Here is a 21,750-nt window from a genome sequence, read left to right as displayed (position 1 = left end):
TCTGGGTGACGTTCCCAAAATCTACCTCTTTTCTTAGACCTCTCCAAGCCATTTCCTTCCCCTTCAACCCTTCTGCCTGAAGAAGGAGCCACTGGTTCCGAAAGCTTGCCTGGTTACAATCTTCTTTTCTGTGTGTGTTCTGCCGCCACTTGGTGAGTACAATTTTTATCTATACAACTAAATTATTTTGTCAAAATTGATAGTTTTTGTTGTATTAGCCCATGTGGCCATCATTCCTTCTTATGTAAGCTTCTAGTCAGCCTTTGTTGTCGTTTGTCTCGCTCAAACTGTCATCTGTTTGACATTATGTGCTAATCGGTTTGTTTATTTATCTGTTTCACCAACATTAATCAACACTTTGTTTCTACATCTTTGCTAGTAGGCCCTACTGGTTTCCGTTTATGTGTATAACAATTTACGGTTCATTACATTGCATGGCCTTCTCCAGATCGTCTTTCGCCGATTTATTCGGAAATTCGACAGCTATTTTCTTTCCCAGCCCTTCACTTACAGTATCTTGTTTATACATAGTTCTTTCACGTTTTATGCATTTGTTTTTCGGCAAACCGCATTGATCAACATTTATTGCCACCTTTTACGTCACTTTCTTTCCCAAGCTCAATAGTTTACATTTTCTCCTATGACTTTCTTCCTCTGTTTACCTACTTTCTAAAATTTTGCCTGCTTTCATGACTTTCTTAATCGGTTTTTTCCCTTCTTTCTTTTCCAGTCATTTCTTTTCGTATCATATAGATCGCTCGCTCATTATCTGTTATTAACTATTATCCGTTCTCTCGATTTTCGTACGAATTTTTCTGATTTTTCTGAATTTTTTCCTTGCTTTTCTTCCATTTTTCTATCTTTTCCACCCATATTATATACTTATATATTGTATAATAATAATAATAATTATTATTATTATTATTTCTCTTTCCTGTCTCAGACGTTATATCTGGTTAAAAATGGAAAGTGACGCGGACCTTGATCAAGCGTGACTTCCTTTTAACTGTACGGTATACGTTACATTGCATTTAGGAATTTTCGGGTAATTGAACATGTATCAATAATTACAGATTTCTGTAGTTGTATATATACATTTGGATGTAGCTGTATTGTGTTGATGTACTGGCGGATACTGTGTGCTGTATTGTGTTGATGTACTGGCGGATACTGTGTGGTATGACTCCTGTAGTTGATAGTACAATTGGTACAATGTCAACTTTATCCTGATGCCGCATGTCCTTGACTTCCTCAGCCAGTTGGATGTATTTTTCAATTTTTTCTCCTGTTTTCTTCCGTATATTTGTTGTATTGGGTATGGATATTTCGATTAGTTGTGTTAATTTCTTCTTTTTATTGGTGAATATGATGTCAGGTTTGTTGTGTGGTGGTGTTTTATCTGTTATAATGGTTATGTTCCAGTATAATTTGTATTCATCATTCTCCAGTACATTTTGTGGTGCCTACTTGTATGTGGGAACGTGCTGTTTTATTAGTTTATGTTGTATGGCAAGCTGTTGATGTATTATTTTTGCTACATTGTCATGTCTTCTGGGGTATTCTGTATTTGCTAGTATTGTACATCCGCTTGTGATGTGGTCTACTGTTTCTATTTGTTGTTTGCAAAGTCTGCATTTATCTGTTGTGGTATTGGGATCTTTAATAATACGCTTGCTGTAGTATCTGGCGTTTATTGTTTGATCCTGTATTGCAATCATGAATCCTTCCGTCTCACTGTATATATTGCCTTTTCTTAGCCATGTGTTGGATGCGTCTTGATCAATGTGTGGCTGTGTTAGATGATACGGGTGCTTACCATGTAGTGTTTTCTTTTTCCAATTTACTTTCTTCGTATCTGTTGATGTTATGTGATCTAAAGGGTTGTAGAAGTGGTTATGAAATTGCAATGGTGTAGCCGATGTATTTATATGAGTGAATGCTTTGTGTATTTTGCTAGTTTCTGCTTGTTCTAGAAACAATTTTCTTAAATTGTCTACCTGTCCATAATGTAGGTTTTTTATGTCGATAAATCCCCTTCCTCCTTCCTTTCTGCTTAATGTGAATCTTTCTGTTGCTGAATGTATGTGATGTATTCTATATTTGTGGCATTGTGATCGTGTAAGTGTATTCAGCGCTTCTAGGTATGTGTTACTCCATTTCACTACTCCAAATGAGTAGGTCAATATTGGTATAGCATAAGTATTTATAGCTTTTGTCTTGTTTCTTGCTGTCAATTCTGTTTTCAGTATTTTTGTTAGTCTTTGTCTATATTTTTCTTTTAGTTCTTCTTTAATATTTGTATTATCTATTCCTATTTTTTGTCTGTATCCTAGATGTTCCCGTGTGGAGTTTGCTGGTCTCCCATCGGGCACCTCCCCAGGTGGCAGATAGGGGAATGCTCACCAGATATGGTGGGTACCGGGGAAATAAAATACCCGGGATGGACCAAAACTAGCAACTGCTGCCTTGTAGTATGATATTGGCTTATCAAAGGCTAAAGGAAGAAAACCTTGAGTAAAAATTACCTGGTCCTCCAGGTTGGGGGTTGTGCAGTGGGCCAGCTCCTCACTCACATAAAAACATAAAAATGCTAAAAAACCTAATAATATGCCTCGGAAAAATTGGAACTTTGGACGACGAACTGGCAATGAGAAACGGAAAATTATGTTTGGATGCTGGAATGTGCAAGGTATTTCCACTAAAATAAATTTACTCCCCGCAGAACTTGACATGTACAACATGGATGTTGTCGTACTCTCTGAAACAAAGAAGAAAGGCCAAGGAGAAGAAGAACTGGATAATTATGTTCATATCTGGAGTGGGGTATCAAAAGCAGTAAGAGCCAAAGCAGGAGTCTCCATTATGATAAAAAAATCATGGAAAGAAAGAATCACAAATTGGACATTCATCAATCAATGTATAATAACTGTTGAAATGACATTATTTGCTAGGGAAGTTGTGATTATTGGCGTATATGCACCCACGAACGACACAAAAGATAAGGAGAAAGATACATTTTGGGACACCCTCAGGGAGACTATTGAAAAAATCCCAAGAAGAAAGGAACTGATTATCATGGGAGATCTGAATGGAAGGGTAGGAATTAGAGAATCTTGTAGAATAGTAGGAAAACATGGAGAGGACGAATATAATGACAATGGAGAACGATTGATTGCAATTTGTGAACAATTTGATCTAAAAATTACCAACACATTTTTCAAACATAAGGACATTCATAAATATACTTGGCAACAGAACACCAAAGAACTTCGTTCTATAATAGATTATATTATCATTAGGCAAACAAGTAGTTTCAAGGCAGTAGACGTCAGATCTTATAGAGGAGCCCAGTGTGGATCAGACCACTATCTAGTTAAAATGAAGTCTTTCTGGCCATGGAAGAATGCAAGGAGTGATACAAGTAACATAAATAAAACGAACCAGACTGAGAAAGATGAAAATTTACCTTTTAATATTGACAGCCTACAAGACGAAAGTATCAGAACACTCTTTGCGGCCAGGATGGAAAGGAAACTGGTTGAATCATTTGAAGGAAGTACAGAGGAAATATATGACTATATAAAAGCTAATGTGAAAATCATAGCAACAGAGGTGTTGGGTAAAAAAGATAGCAACCACAACCGTGCAGCAGAGTGGTGGTCAGAGGAACTAGAGGTCATCGTTAGAGAAAAACGAAATGCGTTCCTTCAGTGGTTCAATGATAAATCAGAAGAAACAAGGTCAATATACAAGGAAAAGAAGAATGAAGTGACGAAAAAAATAAGGATGGCAAAAAATGAAGCATGGGAAAGAACATGTGCCAAGGTGAATAGCAAATTAGGATTTGGGAGAGCAAAAGAAGCATGGTCAGTATTGAAAGGGCTTCGACAGGATACAAAAAGCAAAACTAATCTCCAACTGATAACACAAAAGGAATGGGAAGAGTATTTCCAAAAATTATTAAATGAGGCCAGAGAAGAATATCTAGAAGAAGGAACAGGGGAAGATAAAGGACATGAAGATGATGAGATCCATATTTTAGAAAGTGAAGTACTTCAGGCGTTGAGATCAGGAAAGAATGGTAAATCACTGGGACCAGGCAATATCAATCTGGAGTGTCTGAAATATGGTGGTGACAAAATTGTGAAACTGATAACACAGCTCTTCAACAAAATGATACATGGAGATTCAATACCCAACGAAATGAAGCTAGGTTACATTAATACAATATTTAAGAAAGGGGATCGCAAAATTTGTTCAAACTATCGAGGAATTTGTGTTACAAACACATTAATGAGAATTTTTGCGAAAGTAATTAAAAACAAACTGGAAAAAATTTTAGAACCCAAGAAGAACAATGTGGATTCACGGCTGGGAGATCATGTGTAGACCATATTTTCACATTACGACAGATTTTGGAGAAACGTAGGGAAAAATCAAAAAGTATAGGATTAATTTTCATAGATCTAGAAAAAGCGTATGATACTGTTCCAAGAAAATTACTTTGGAGAGCACTACATATGGCAAACATAAACCCTTCCTTGATTAAAATAATACAACAGATGTATAAAGATAACATTTGCCAAGTGAAAGTTGATAATAAACTTTCACAGAAATTTAGAACAAGCAAAGGCCTTTTACAGGGCTGTCCCATGTCACCATCATTATTTAAAATCTATATAGATATTAGCCTTAGAACATGGTCTCGTAAATGTAATAGTATGGGATTAGAAATAAGAGATGTAGTTTACCTACATCATTTATTATTTGCTGATGATCAAGTAGTCGTAGCACAAGATGGGGAGGATGCTAACTATATGTGCAAACAACTAGCAGTAGCATACAAAACTTGGGGTTTGAAGATTAATTAGCAAAAAACAGAATACTTGACTAATGATTAAGATGAGCTATACATTGAAGGAAAGAAAATCAAAAAGATAAACACTTTCTGTTATTTGGGATCCATTTTAGAAATCGAGGGAAAATCAGAGTCAGAAATCAATAAAAGAATTAGTAGCGGACGGAGGGTCATTGGGATGCTTAACTCAGTCTTATGGAGCAGGAATGTAATGAGCAGAACTAAAAAATTAATATACAAATCCATATTAGAGAGTGTGGTTCTGTATGGAACGGAGACCTGGACAATTAACATGAAGCACATTAAAAAATTACAAGCTCTAGAGATGGACTTTTGGAGAAGATCGGCAAGAATCTCCAGGAAAGAAAAGATAAGGAACACCGAAGTAATAAGGAGAATGGAAATAAAAGAAAGAATATACGACATAATGGATAGGAAGAAATTACAGTGGTACGGGCATGTACAACGAATGGAGGAAGCCAGAATACCAAAATTGATACTGGAGTGGGAACCAGAGGGGAGAAGAAGAAGAGGACGACCTGTGACCACCTGGCTCCAAAATGTACAGCACACAATGAGGAGAATGGGCGCAGAGGAAGAGGACACGCAAGATCGAAACACCTGGAGAAATATTTTGAGAGTATAGTTTACGAACGTTTATTGTTTGTATTGTCATTTCCAGGTAAATTATTATGTTGGAGATAAGCCTCTGTAATGAGGAAAAGCTCAAAATAATAAAAATAAATCCTAGATGTTTATAGGAATCTGTTTTTCATCGCTTCTATGCAGTCGCTGTGGTTATCCAATATGTAATCTTCTTGTTTAGTGTGTTTTCCCTCGACTATGCTTTTTTTTACATTTGCCTGTTCCAAAAGCCATATTTATATCATTGCTGAATTCTTCTGTTATCTTTAGTAATTGGTTGAGTTGTTGATTTGTTGCTGCCAGTAGTTTTAGATCATCCATGTATAGCAAATGTGTGGTTTTGTGTGGGTATGTTCCAGTAATATTATAGCCATAATTTGTATTATTTAGCATGTTGGATAGTGGGTTCAGAGCAAGGCAGAACCAGAAAGGACTTAATGAGTCTCCTTGGTATATTCCACGCTTAATCTGTATTGGCTGTTATGTGATATTATCTGAATTTGTTTTGATATTAAGTGTGGTTTTCCAATTTTTCATTACTATGTTTAGGAACTGTATCAATTTAGGATCTACTTTGTTTATTTCCAGTATCTGTAGTAACCATGAGTGGGGTATACTATCAAAAGCTTTTTGTTAGTCAATGTATGCATAGTGCAGCGACCTTTGTTTAGTTTTAGCTTCATATGTGACCTCTGTATCTATTATCAGTTGCTATTTACATCCTCGTGCTCCTTTGCAGCAGCCTTTTTGTTCTTCATTTATAATTTTGTTCTGTGTTGTATGTGCCATTAATTTCTGTGTAATGACTGAAGTTAATATTTTGTAGATTGCTGGTAGGCATGTTATGGGGTGATATTTTGCTGGGTTTGCTGTGTCTGCTTGATCTTTAGGTTTTAGATAAGTTATCCTTGTGTAAGTGTATCAGGGACTATGTATGGGTATGCATTGTAATTGTTAAATAGTTTAATATAATGGAAGGAAACATTCCATGTGGGAAAAATTATATATAAAAACAAAGATGAGGTGACTTACCGAACAAAAGCGCTGGCAGGTCGATAGACACACAAACAAACACAAACATACACACAAAATTCAAGCTTTCGCAACAAACTGTTGCCTCATCAGGAAAGAGGGAAGGAGAGGGGAAGACGAAAGGAAGTGGGTTTTAAGGGAGAGGGTAAGGAGTCATTCCAATCCCGGGAGCGGAAAGACTTACCTTAGGGGGAAAAAAGGACAGGTATACACTCGTACACACGCACATATCCATCCACACATACAGACACAAGCAGACATATTTAAAGACCTTTAAATATGTCTGCTTGTGTCTGTATGTGTGGATGGATATGTGCGTGTGTACGAGTGTATATCTGTCCTTTTTTCCCCCTAAGGTAAGTCTTTCCGCTCCCGGGATTGGAATGACTCCTTACCGTCTCCCTTAAAACCCACTTCCTTTCGTCTTCCCCTCTCCTTCCCTCTTTCCTGATGAGGCAACAGTTTGTTGCGAAAGCTTGAATTTTGTGTGTATGTTTGTGTTTGTTTGTGTGTCTATCGACCTGCCAGCGCTTTTGTTCGGTAAGTCACCTCATCTTTGTTTTTATATATAATTTTTCCCACATGTTAAATAGTTTAGTTAGATGTGAATATGTTGACGTGAACTTCTTTAGCCAGAAATTTGCTGTTTTATCATTTCCAGGGGCTTTCCAATTGTGCGTAGAATTAATTGCTCGGGTAACTTCATGTTGCAAAATTATCACTTCAGGCATTTGTGGTATCATCTTGTATGAGTCTGTTTCTGCTTGTATCCACCGTGCATGCCTGTTATGTTGTACTGGGTTTGACCATATGTTGCTCCAGAAGTGTTCCATGTCTGTTATGTTCGGTGGATTGTCTATTTTAATGTGTGTGTTACCTATTGTCTGGTAAAATTTCTTTTGGTTTGTGTTGAATGTTTGGTTTTGTTTCCTTCTATTTTCACTTTTTTTGTATCTTCTAAGTCGTTTGGCCAATGCTTGTAATTTCTGCTTCTTTTCATCTAATTGCTCTATTGCTTCTTGTTTTGAGATTTTACCTAACCTTTTTCGTTTTTTGTCTGATATTTCATTTCTTATAAATTGTGTTAGCTGTCCGATGTCTTTTCTCAGTTTTTCTATTCTGATCTGTAGCCTGTGTTGCCATGCTGGTTTTGTGGGTTTCTTCTGTGTGTTGTTTGGTTCTGATCTCTGCCTAGTGCGTTTATTTAGTGTAGTGAGTGCTCCTACATAAACCAGTAGTTGTAACTCTTCCATAGTTGTATTTTCATTTATTTTGTTGTGTATGATTGTGTTGATAGTTGTTATTGTTGTTTCAACTTGTGGGTTATTTGGTGGTCTATGCAAGAATGGTCTAATGTCTGTATTTGTGTCTTTGTATTCTATATATGTCAACTGAAATTTTTCTTCTATATCTAACATGTGTGTCACTTCATGTTCTATTTGTGCTTGTTCTGGTGGCTGTCTTAAGATTTCGTTTTCCTCTGATTGTTTAATTGACGCGTGTTGTTCTTTGTTTGTTTGCTCTGGAATTTTTGAGTCCATTACTGTATTTTCTTCTTCTTCTGATTGCACATTATTTTGTTCCAGTGTTTGTTGTACTTGTTGTTTGATGTTTTCTAATTCTGACTGGGGTATCCTGTTATTTTTTTATTATTTTTTTTATTATTATCATTATTATTATACTGTTATTATTATTTTGCCACTCCCTCGATTTCTAACTCTCCAAACTGTCGTCTCTTGCCATGATGAATCCCACCTCATATTACTTCCGTTCTTTTTAAAAAAGTAATGCTTTTGCACTAAAAATATTAAGTTCCCAAATTCTGTTTCTTGAAACCTGCTTGTGCCTTGGAGTTCCTCCAAAAGGCCTAACACCGAAACTCCCTGTTTCTGGATGTAATCCTTCTCTTTTACAGTTTCAAATACAGCGATCTCTTGCTCTTACCCGACTAATCTGTGACCTAAATGCCTCATCAACCAGTTTCCACTCCAACAGACTTCTTCCTTTCTAGAAAGTCCTGCAGTTGTCTGCCCCTCATGTTTCCTTGGATGGTATCATCCGCCAAGCCAACTTCAAACTGCAACAACATTTCAGACTTCATCTCAAAATGCTATCCCACTTTCTTCTCAACTATCTAAACAGTGGTGTTTCCCATTCCCCTCCCTCTGCAGCTACCTAAACAGACACATCATTAAAAAGTCCTCTCCTACAAACCGAGCTTGGCCTACCTCCTTTACATCCCACAGCCTTCACCACTGCCTCCCATAATCACAAGAACCAGTCACAGCAGTATAGTGTCCTTAACCTCTCATCTAAAGCACTCTCTGCTCCTGAATTATCTAAGTGCCTTACTTTCAGCCCTAAACCTCCATTGAATCCTGCCTTGAACAGTTCAGACACAACCCCAACTTGGTCCACCACCACTACCTCAAAATCATCCCTTACAAGCCTTCCAAGAATTCCTTACATCCAGCATTGCTTCACAACTCTTCCTCAAGTCCCTACAACATAACTCTTAACCTGTTCTCTGCAGAACTCCAGGCTCAAAGTTCCCTAAAAGCTGACGACTTCAGCATTAGCCTTCCAGCAGACAAAGGACCTTCCACTGTAGTATTTGACCAAAATGAGTATGCGAGTGAAGGTCTACGCCAGCTGTCCGATGCCTCTACACACTGCATCTGCCATCAAGTTCCCATTCCTGTGATTCGAACTGCCCTGCAGTCTCTCCTTAAAACCTCAATCCCCTCACAAGGATTAAGACCTTTTTTTTTGTCATCAGTCTTCTGACTGGTTTGAAGCAGCCCGCCACAAATTCCTCTCCTGTCCTAATCTCATCATCTCAGAGTAGCACTTGTTGCAACCTACATCCTCAATTATTTGCTGGATGTATTCCTGTCTCTACCTTCTCCTACAGTTTTTGCCGTGGAAGCTCCCTCTAGTACCATGGAAGTCATTGCCTTATGGCTTAACAGATGTCCTATCATCCGGTCCCTTCATCTTATCAATGTTTTCCATATGTTCCTTTCCTCTCCGATTCTGTGCATAAACTCCTCATCCCTTACCTTATCAGTCCACCTAATTTTCAACATTCGTCTGTAGCACCACATCTCAAATGCTTTGATTCTTTTCCGTTCCGGTTTGCCCACAGTCCATGTTTCACTACCATACAATGCTGTACCCCAGACGTACATTCTCAGAAATTTCTTCCTCGAATTGAGGCTAATATTTGATATTAGTAGACTTCTCTTGGCCAGGAATGCCCTTTCTGCCATTACTAGTCTGCTTTTGATGTCCTCCTTGCTCCATCCGTCATTTGTTATTTTACTGCCTAGGTAGCAGAATTCCTTAACTTCATCTACTTCGTGACCATCAATCCTGATGTTAAGTTCCTCACTGTTCTCATTTCTACTACTTCTCATTACCTTCATATTTATTTGATTTACTCTCAATGCATACTCTGTACTCATTAGACTCTTCATTCTGTTCAGCAGGTCATGTGATTCTTCTTCACTTTCACTCAAGGCAGCGATATTATCACCTTGAATTTTAATTCCACTCCCGAACCTTTCTTTTATTTCCATCATTGCTTCCTAGATGTACAGATTGAACAGTAGGGGCAAAGGCTATACATCCTTTTCTTACACCCTTTTTAATACATGCTCTTCGTTCGTTCTTGGTCATCCACTCTTATTATTCCCTCTTGGCTGTTTTACGTATTGTATATCACCCGTCTCTCCCTATAGCTTACCACCCTCCTCTTTTTCAAACATCTTGCACCATTTTACATTATTGAACGCTGTTTTCAGGTCGACAAATTCTACCTTTTACCTTCTCCTTAAGATCCACAAACCCAATCATCCTGGACGTCCTACAGTTGCTGGCTTCCAAGAACACACCAAACGTATATCTGCCTTAGTTGATCAGCACCTGCAAGCCATAGTACAAACCCTCCCCTTCTATAACAGGGATACCAACCATTTCCTAGATTGTCTGAAATCTGTCCCGTCCCACTCCCACCACACACCTTGTTGTCACCATTGATACCACCTCCCTCTATACCAACATCCCCCACATACATGGCCGGTCTGCTGCTGAACATTTCCTGTGTGTTATAATAATAAAAAATACATATACATATTTGAATGGAAAAGGATTTGATAGGATAATACAATTGTGTTATTAGAAATGTTCTGCTTGTACAAATTTTGTCTATTTGGACTTCCTCTCTTACATTTAAACTGTTGGTGCAAGCAGCCGACTTCAAGGACACCAGTGCGTGTCAAAAATAAGAAAACACTCCTTACATGGTTCCACTTCACTTCAATAACAAATACTTAACACTGTTGTTAAATATACTATCATTCAGGCACACATGTGATACATAATACTTAATACTGTACATCTTCATCATAATTCTACAAATGAGAGTGAGAAACAAAGTCATGTACAAAGAAAAATGAAAGAAAGTATTTTTTCATTTGTCTGTGCCTTACTGCACATTCATAATTAATGTCTTTGCCAATCCTTATGGTCAATCAGTGTTTCATTTTTGTTTTTAATAAATTTTAACTTTATGATATCCTGGGGGTCTTTCACCATGTACCTACACAATTGCCCTCATACTGTACTTTGACAGGATATGGAGACATAAGTGTTTTTTGCATGTACATATTTACATTTGCCAATAGGGGTCAACGCCCTTTATTTGTCGGCTTCTCTTTTATTTAATGGAATGGATATGTCAGCTTATCCTATGTATGTTAGAGTTCTACAAGAAATTAAAAGATTATATACATTATACCACAGTCCATTACATATTTGAATTTGGCGCAATGACAATAACGTTCAGTTTGCTCCAGCATCATTACCGGGTTTCACACTTGCAGGTTTGGTGGCTGAGCCCTAATCACTAATGGTCAACATGTTAGCTGCTACTGTCACATGTGTGTGCACTCGTTTTCTTAGTGTTGATTTCACATTGAGTGTCACACTTTCACCAGAGTACGGCATATTGAAGAATTTCTGTGGCATTTGTTTTCATTCTGGGTGTAGTGGGTGTGTGCATATTGTTCAAAATAAGATGCTGTGGCAGATCTCCATTTTTACGACCCTGGCATCGTTATTACCCGTTGCACTCACAATTTCAGCGGAGAGAAGCCTGGCCAACAGCATCGGTTGACGAGATAAGTACTGGCTCAAACAACTGTAGTTCACTTAATGTATCAAGCGTTGTGAGCCACAATACTCAGAAATTATTTCATTCCACACGCATGTTAATGTCACCACACTTGACCATCCACTTGCTGAAAGACACATATAGCTGTCCAAAACATTGTATAAACAGCTTGTCTTTGAAGGTCATTCCTTCACATGGAGTTTGGTTTCCAATGAAAATTCATACAAGTATTGAGTTACAACAATATACATAATGTGATAGCTTATACCTATGGCTGGCATTCCACCCATCACTTATACCACGAACATAAATTTCTTAATTGTTAAAACGTCATGAACTGGGTTCTGTTACTGGAGTTGTTTGTTAGTTTTTAACTGATCTTTGTTCACACCGCATGTACAAATTGATTATGTATCACATTAGCATATGATACATTTATACTTCATTTTATAGGTAGGCTTTTGTCACTTATGGGAGCTCATTTCTTCCTTAGGTAGAGGAGGGACTAAAATACTACACATTGCTGGTCTAACTATGCTTTGTTTTGGAGGGGAGAAAGGAAATACTCATCTACTTGTTCAAGGATTTATGAGGACTAGTTGACAAGGAAGTTTTTTTTCATGGAAATAATGTGTACTCACCAATCATTCATGTAGTATCATGTTGTTTCTTCATGTATTAGTGCTGTTTACTTCAATTCAAGTGTAGCTTAGAGTGAAATATGAAGAACTTTCAACCATCATAGACTCATCTTTCTTGAATACCTGGAAATGTCATTATACAAGCTATCATGTGACACAATAAAAATTTAATTGGTTTTTGTAAAATCACATGCTTAAATGTTTGTGTGTACTCTGCAGCAAATAGGTACCGATAAATGTCACGGAAGTATACTGCGATGATGTATATTTTTATTTTTGATTGCCTTATGACCTTTGTATAAATATCCACATAACTAAATTGTTGACGCAAGGTGCGGCCCATTCTTCATTTGGTACCTGCTACTCTCAACGTAACTCTCTCCTTCTGCGCCATGACGGTGCACTGGTTGCTGAAAGAAAAAACCTTGAAACTAATTGCATTACATAGCTCGGTGGCCACTGATACATTTGGTCATTACATCTGCCTGCAGATATTTCCATACTTTGTTTAAATTCGTAGACATTCGTTTATCCTGTTATCCATTATGATCATTTACCCTGCAAAGAAAATTAACATTTCTCACAGTATTTTGTCGTTTTCTCCTTAGCTTACACGTCTCATATGCTTCCTTTTGCTTGTAAATATGTTGTATATAGCTTAGCAGTTAATTAAATCTTTGTGTACATATATCAATAGGTTCCTCAGTTCTTAGACAGTAGATGCAATTGCTTACCGGTAATATTTCCATTTGCTTTGTATTTAACTTAGGTATACATACATATTGCATTCCTATTTGGTTGTGCCTTCTGCCAGGCTGTCGCGCATGCGCACAGGTCAATGTCTCCTCTCCTACTAGTGATGTCAGCGGGTATTGTTGAGAGCGAAAAGCTGAGCCATAAGCTAATTTTGTTTATACGTTCGCTTCTCATGCTGTTGATTTTACATTTAAGTGTAAAAATCAAAAAATTTACTTATATCTATACACATTACTTTATCTTAAAATACACTCCAGAAGAAAAATTACACTTTACAGTTGTGTACACTATGTACAATCATCCTGTGATAGAAAGAAAAATGCTACCTACTTCATCATTCTATAAAAGCTTTTATATCTTTGTGAGGATGGAGACCCTTGTCTCTCCCTGTTTTCTCATAGGCTAATCTGTATATCCCGGACTATGGTATTTTGGCAATTACGTGTGGTCCTGAATAGAGTAATTGCCACTTCTTATTCAGTTTGCCAAATCTCATCACTTTAGGGTGCGTCCGTAAGAGGACTTGTTGCCCTTCAAAAAATTGTGTAACACATTTCAGTTTCCTATTATAAATCTTCTTGCTATGCTTGGCCCTGTTTTCTAGTGTAACCATAGCTTGTTCGATTTTGTCCTGTAGTGTCATTTCTGTATTGGGTACCTTTGGTATGGGCGACACCCACTCATTCGTTTGTCTTGTCCAGAACATCAAATCGTTAAGTGTGAAACCTACTGAAGAATGTGGAAGGTTATTGACAACTTGCAGGAAAGGAGTTATGTATTCTACCCATTGGGTGTGCTTGAGAGGGGTGTATGTCCTAATAAAATGGTTATATTTCCTTAAAGACTCGTTCTACTGGGCTCTCTTCTCAATAAAAAACGCTTATTAATACATGTTTTATGCCCTGTGAGATCATAAATTTTTTCCACTTTTGCCCAAATGAAATATGAAGCATTATAAGTTAGTAGTACCTTTGGTTTACTTACTCTTCTCAAATAGTCTCCCTCAATTCTTTTTCTGATATTTGTGGCTGTTGTATTTTTAAAGGCATTCATTTCGATATGTTTCAAGAAAATATCATATAGTGCTACTATGTATCTTACTCCTCCTTTACTTCTTGGATATGGACCAGACTGTTTTGATTTTAGACATATTGCACACTTTCTTAAAACCTATAGGACTCACTTTCTTAAATTTGGAAAATAACAAAGTGTTGCAATTTTTTCAATATGTTTGCCTACTCCATAATGTACCCATACTTCATGCGTTTGTCTTATAAATTTGTCGATATAATCTTCAGGAATACACACACACCACTGATCAGATTTTTCATACTTTCTATGAAACAAAATGTCCTTGTACTCCTGATACTATTTACTTACCTTTCCCCCTTCATCCTGCTTAAGATTTTGCATGACTTTACTCCATCTGCGATCTTGCTGTTGTACGATTTTCATCTGCTTACAAAACTTATGGTAATCAGACTGTTGTGTTGTACCTTGAATTAATAACACTTTGATTTCTGCATGTTGCTCTGTTAATTCACTAAATTCCTCTAAACCTTGTGGTAATGCAGACAAGGCATCTGCAATAACATTCTGACTTCCTTTAATATAAATGTCTTGAAACTGAATTTCTGTAAATATAGACACTCCATATACATGTACAAAACATATACTATCAAAGGGATAGCCACCTGTGAAACAACACGTCATATGCCAGCTGTCATGTAAACACTGTTTGGCCTTTTACGTCGGCATGACTCCCACCAAATTATCAATTACAGTGAATGGGCATAAGCAGAGGACGTATACTGGCAACACAATATCTTGTTGCAGAGCATGTTCATGGCAACTGTGACCTCGGTGCCTGTTTCACCACACGTGCCATCTGGATTCTTCCCCCAGACATCAGTTTCTCAGAACTCTGCAGGTGGGAACTAGCACTACAATGTGTCCTTGGTTTTCGCCAACCGCCTGGCCTTAATTTATGTTAGTTTCTTCCGTCTCAGCATTTCTTCAAAGTAACTGCTCTTTTCTTCACTCTGTTTTAGTTTGCTACATCTTTCATTATCTTTATCTTCTATTTTTTACCACCCGCTGCCACCACTGTTATGTTCAATCCACTTAGCATTTCACTATTATTAAATCATGCATGATGTTTAAACAGTAACCTTTGTCTTGCATATTATCCTGTCTTCCATCTCTAAGCTCTCAGGTTTTCAAATCTTATTCGATGCAGTCCCCAACAATCAGTGTTTCCTTCTCATCCCATGCAGTAAGTCTCCCCTAACCTGCGGTTCTGGGTGACTTTCCCAAAGTCTGCCACTTTTCCTATACCTCTCCAGTCATTTTCCTTCATCTCTATTCCTTCCTCTTCAACCCTTTTGCCTGAAGGAGGAGCCACTGGCTCTGAAAGTTTGCCTAATTACAACCTTTTATGTGTGCGTTCTGCCGCCGCTTGGCGAGTAGATTTTTTATCTATCTATCCATTTAAATTATACCATGGAAATTGTATCAAGAGGAATGAAGCATCACTTTCCTATTTATACTAACCAGTTACAGCTGTCAAGACACAATAGTGAAAGACATACGGAGATTCCAAGATAATTCCCTGACAACACTTAACATAAAGCAATGACTTCAAATTCAAGTTTGATTCAGTAAATGAAGGATGACAGATTTCAAAAATGCCAGCCACTCACTCTGGTTACATTAGAAGTGGTAGAAAATTATCTAAATAGCTTCTGACAGAGGAACCCCAAATGTACACCAAAGAGAAGTAAAAAATTCAATGACAGCAAAGGCCCCAATTTTTTCATATCTGCAGATGTACCTCATAATCTTATTTTTTATCTATGTTATTCACAGTTTCCAATCTTGCAGTTCGTAAGTAAACATTCTCATTCAGTCTGTACCACAGGAAAAAAAAATGTTGCTAAAGTTCTACTTATAGTGGCTTTTATATTTTGTTCTGTGTTCAATTTGTTTCATTTTTAATGTAATTTGAATAAACCAAGTTGCACATAAAAACTGAAAAATACAAAACTGCCATCACTAACATGACCCCAAATTTAAAAAAAAAAAAAACTTTGGTCTATGTGGTGACACCAGTAAGACACTTTTTCTCTCATTACTTTTTATGTTATTCCTTAGCACAATAAAGGCTATGCTAAGTCAAAATATTGCAAGAACCTGCAACTTCTTAATAATGTCTACAATCAACGGCTTTATTTCATTAAAGTTACGTTAAAAATAACAAAATAAAAATTGAAGTTTTATAATATGTATTACTACATACTATAACAAAGTAGGGAACTTGACTACATAAAGTCTGCACTGCTCTGAAAGAATATATCAGAATTAACTGTACATAATCAGTCTAGAAACTTACACAAAAAGTTCCTGGAGGAAATACAAGAGCACACAATTGGAGGTAAGTGGTCAGAACACAGTTCCACATACACGCATGCAACAAAAATAACTAACATCTACTCTCCAATTTATATAATATATATCTCTCTTCAAAAAAAAAAAAAGTCCATATCAGAAATTTCAGTTGAGACAAACTATTACATCACAGCCTTCGTTGTTGTACAAGGCTTGAAACCCAGTTCTTTGTCAAAGCACTGTTGCGATTTTTCTCTTCTTGTTTCTTCTGTTCTTCCATTTGTTCCTGGGACAGAATGGAAGCAGTAACAATTATAACATATTCGAGTAAAATAAAAATCAGTAAAATCAATAAAATGTGGTGGCACTGAAATATTTCATCTGCCAGTAATTTTGTTTCAGGAGGAGCGGACAGAATATCACAAAAAAAAAAAAAAAAGCGGGATGCATAATAAATGTCAAAAATTTTCTCTGGCTTGGTTTGTTTGTAGCTGAATGAGCATTAAAAGCATTAAAGGCAAACAATAATTCGTTAAAAGCAACATCATTACAGCAAAATAAAAAAGTTACAACCAAGTTTTAACAAAATATCATCCTCTTAAACAGTAATTCAAGTTTTACAGTAATGTTTGCTGACAACATGCTTTCAAACCTATTTAACAGATTCTATGTTGACTACATCTGGGTAGCATTTTACAGCTCATATAGGGAAGCTGAGCTGAAGAAGAGAGCTGTCAAGAATTTCGTGTGTGTGTGTGTGTGTGTGTGTGTGTGTGTGTGTGTGTGTGTGTAAACCTGACTGCTGGTCATTACTTTGTTTAATAATCTTCCTCCAGGAACTGGGCAAACTCTAATGTTGTGTGTGGCCTTTCTCCTCCTAATGCTTCTGCAGACTGTATAACTCTGGAGCCAGGATTCATCTCTAGACTTCAGCAGCGATGACCTTGCATCTATGAACAACGCCTAGTTATTCCTTAAGGAAGTTAGTACACCAGACAACAACATGGACACCTCTAAATTGCACTCTTTATTGGATGAGTAGTGATATGACCCTGCTTCTCTCAAATTTGCTGCCCTATGAAGCATATTGCCTCATGGAAATTATCCATCTGAATAGGTAAATGACTCCTAGTACATATGGGCCCATTTCTCACATACTCTTATTTATGTGTGGAAGCCGTCTTCTGTGATTTTTGGGTAAACTATATACAATCTGCTCATCCTACACACAAGTCACCTACAAAAACACATTGCAGAACAAATTGTGCACTGGCAACAATGACATTTGCTCAGAATTGATTTGATACCATACACTCATATTGACCAACAACAATCATTGCAATCATTGTTTTGTGTGGCCGGCATCCACTTTCAGTAACGGAGTCATTTCATGTTCCTATGATGACCTTCCACCTCCTACAAATCAACAAAATTTTAATAACAAGCTACCTCGCAAATTTAATGACTCACTCTATATATGTTGCACATTCTTAGAGTCATATGACATTGCAGTTTGTAGAACAAATCCCGTTTTGTGATTCTTCCAATTTTCACAGGGTATTTAAAGATGACGCACAGCCAGAAGTCAGAGTCCAACGGACACAATATTTTGTCAGGCAAGCATTCAGCCATCATCAGATGTGTTGATAAACTGACCACTTAAGGGACCAGTGCAGTGCATTTCTCTCTCCCCCATCTCTCTCCAATCTGTCACACCATCCACCATCCATGCCCAGGCATCTCATTCACCACTCCTCCCACCAATATGTTGCTCTGCCCTAAGTTCGAGCCCAGATTTGAATGCTGACGGCATCTCTGCTGTCCCCCATCTATCCCCCAAGTCAGTTTGTAGTGGGATATCTCCTCCCTCTTCTTAACCAGACTAAATGCAGGTGTCCAGGCATTACTAAGGCTATAGCCACTTTCATGACTCATCAGCAGTTCCCTTATTCAAATTGTGATAGATTCCTTAATCATACAATCCCAAAAGCTAGACATCTCTGTCAGAAACTTAGTAGGGTCGTACTCCATTCCATTTAATTATAATAGGCAATGAATGCTCTGTGGCTGTCAACTTGTTAGATTGCTGCAATCTGGTGAGCCTGAAGTGTAACACATCACTTTAGTGAAATGATGTGTTGCACGGCATCTACTGAGCCAACGAACGATGTTTGCCACAGTAAATGTTTTATTTAAAAATGAGTTAGTACAGTATGCTGTTCAGAAGTTTGTCTTCTTTAAATGCATGTATTCTGGTCTGGGTGGACACAGCATACCTACAGACCAGGATAACGATAGTACTCTTACTATGTTTTGAGGTACTTGCTATTTGGTCAGTTTGTTCCATGTCATCAGATCCTACCTCGGAGATATGTTGCACACCATGGATGAAGAAATGCCATGACAATCGCAATGATGTCAGAGAACAGCAGTAGCAGTTTGGCTGTCACTTTTCTGCTGGCTGTCATTTGAGTAAGAATGAATGTCAAATAAGTTTTATTGCCCAGGTCACAGTTGATACATATCCTGATTACTAGTTTACCTAAAGTTATATTGCCATCTCCAGGTCATCGGATATGCAAATTATAAAATCAAATTCACCTATCCGGTGATCTGAAGATGGCAATAGAACTGACATGGCAGTTTAAACAGAAGAGGTCAAAACTATTAATCAATGGTGATTGTAAATTTATTTATGAATATAGCACATCACATAATGCCACTGGTGTTTTCAGCAATGATCTTCAACAGTATGCATCAACTGTCCTATACATGTCTTGCCATATTGGCAAAATATCTGATAGACCCCAGATTTCCAGTTCATCAGCACACCTGATGATGGCAACATCCACTGGGCACTGACATACAACCATTCACCCATGAACTATTTTGAATTTTGATTTCCCACTCCTCTGATTTTCTTTACTGATCAATGCACTACAAAACCATTCTACTGCAATTGTTCAACAAATGTGAATTAAAGGGTTAACATACACAATGGGCTAGTGCTGCCACAATGGTAACGTTAAAGTGGTGAGCCAAAACATTACGACAACCTGCTTAACAGCTTGTTTGTCCTTCTTTGGAATGAAATATAAGGGGCATTCAAAAAGAAACGAGCCGGAATCTGCAATGCACAAACTGGTGACAGGCGGGTAATAACATGACATGTGTAACGATGTGGGGTTCCGACCAGAGCGTGGAAGTTTACAGCCCGTCACTAGAGGGTATGCATGCACGTCACGTGACTATACAGAGCTAGCAGCAGCTTGCAATCAATCATCCAACACTGCCAGTCACATTGAAAACAGTGACATGGAGTCGTCAAATGGAAAGCAAAGAGGTGTTGTTCGTTTTCTGTCAGCGTAGGAGTAGGAGGAACAGACATTCATCTACGAATGTCACAGGTGTACGGCGAACACTACATGACACTTGTAAGGGTCCAGGCATGGAACAAGTGTTTCAGGGAAAGACGGGTGTCGTTAGCCGATGATGCACAGTCTGGAGCACCACACTGCATTACCAATGACACCGTCCAGCTGGTGGATGCACTACCAGCGTGGAGTGGCCGCACAGTTAGAGGCGCCATGTCACTGATTGCGCGCCCCTCCCCCCAGAGGTTCAATTCCTCCCTTGGGCATAGGTATGTGTGTTGTTCTTAGCATAGAATAAATTAAGTTAGTTTAAATAGTGTGCAAGTCTAGCGACCGAAGACCTCTGCAGTTTGGTCCCTTAAGAACTCACACACATTTGGTGGATGCACTAATTACCTAGGACCGCCAAGTGACAGTGAAATCCGTAGCCGCTGTAGTCGGGTTGAGCACTGGAAGTGTTCACACCATCATGAAGGAATGACTGCACATGCACAAAGTGTGTGCCTGATGGGTGCCCCACAGTCTTCAACCACACCAGGAAGTATGCTGAATGGCCCACTGTCTTGCTCATCTGTAGCGCTTTGCTCAGGAAGGGAACGAGTTCCTGGCACAGGTGGTGGTTGGAGGTGAGTCATGGTATCATCACTTCAAACCAGAATCAAAATGACAGTCTCCTCCAGAGGAAGCATCCAGGGTCACCACCACCACCAAAAAAAGCCAAGGCCATCCACAAGAGTGCAGGAAAGGTTGTGCTGATGTTCTTCTTTGACCAAGATGGCCCACTTCTGATTCACTTCCTGCAGCATGGGACAACAGTGAATGCTCAGCATTACTTGCAAAGCTTGAACCACCTTTCATCAAGCGATCAAATCAAAACGACGAGGCAATCTCACCCGTGGGGTCATTCTGCTCCACGACAATGCAAAGCCTTATATGGCCAACACAGTCCCGGCACTCCTACAGAAATTCAAATGGGAGGTTCTTGGCCACCCTCCATACAGTCCGGATCTCTCTCCCTGTGATTACACCATTTTTGGTCCACTTAAATCGGCTCTGAGGGGCAAACGATTCACCTCGGACGACGTCCAGCTGGTTAACATTGCAGCCCCAGAAATTTTATGAGACTGCCATTCACCACCTTGTGTCACATTGGGACAAGTGTCTCAACAGCCAGGTTGAATACTTCTAACATACAGGTAATTATGCCTCCGGCTCGTTTCTTTTTGAACACCCCTTATACATCACTGATTCTGCATACCAAGGATCTAATAGTTTGTTGATAGGTTTGTGGAGGTACATGGCATTAGATGTCTATGCACAGGTCACGTAATTCACATAAATAATGGGTCGCTGATTTGCATATGGAGTGAAGCACTCGATAGTGACCCACATGGGTTCCAGAGGATTTACATAAGGTGAATTTGATCACTGAGACAGCAATGTGAGTTCACTATAATGTTTCTCAAAACACTATAGCACGCGTCTGGCTTCAAGACATGAACAATTATACTGCTGAAAGATGACATCGCCATCGGTGGAGACATCATACCTATCGCCATCAGTGAAGACATCATACATAAAGAAACGTACATCGTTCACAGCTATCAGCATGTCTTCAATTACTACCGCATGTGCCATGCAAGCACAAGAGAATGTCTCCCACGGCATAATACTGCTCCCACCAGCCTGCATTTGTGGTGCGCAGCATGTTCCAAGCCATCGTTCACCTTGATGATGATGTCTGTGGAGACAACCACTGACCTAGTGTAGCAAAAACGTAATTCACCTTGTTACGGTGTAAAGTCAAGTACCAGCACGCGAGCTGGGAACAACAGAGAAGAAATGGCTGTGAGAACATGTCAGCCAATCACACTGATCCCC

The 21,750-nt window shown here is 38.4% G+C and overlaps 1 protein-coding gene across 1 annotated transcript in view; it reads right to left on the bottom strand.

Annotated features, from left to right (window-relative positions):
• Positions 1-16,307: 16,307 nt before the first annotated feature.
• LOC126412731 (mitochondrial import inner membrane translocase subunit TIM50-C-like) overlaps positions 16,308-21,750 on the bottom strand; it is a 52,809-nt gene continuing 47,366 nt past the window's right edge. Inside the window, exon 9 of the mRNA XM_050082462.1 lies at positions 16,308-16,781. Coding sequence (XP_049938419.1) covers positions 16,683-16,781 — 99 coding nt within the window. The 3' untranslated portion in view covers positions 16,308-16,682. The remainder of the gene's footprint in view (positions 16,782-21,750) is intronic.

This window comes from Schistocerca serialis, chromosome 7 (genome assembly GCF_023864345.2).
Source record: "Schistocerca serialis cubense isolate TAMUIC-IGC-003099 chromosome 7, iqSchSeri2.2, whole genome shotgun sequence".
In the NCBI taxonomy this organism is placed as follows: Eukaryota; Metazoa; Arthropoda; class Insecta; order Orthoptera; family Acrididae; genus Schistocerca; species Schistocerca serialis.
Note: the sequence above shows the minus strand (reverse complement) of the source record. Positions and strands in the feature narration are given on the sequence as shown.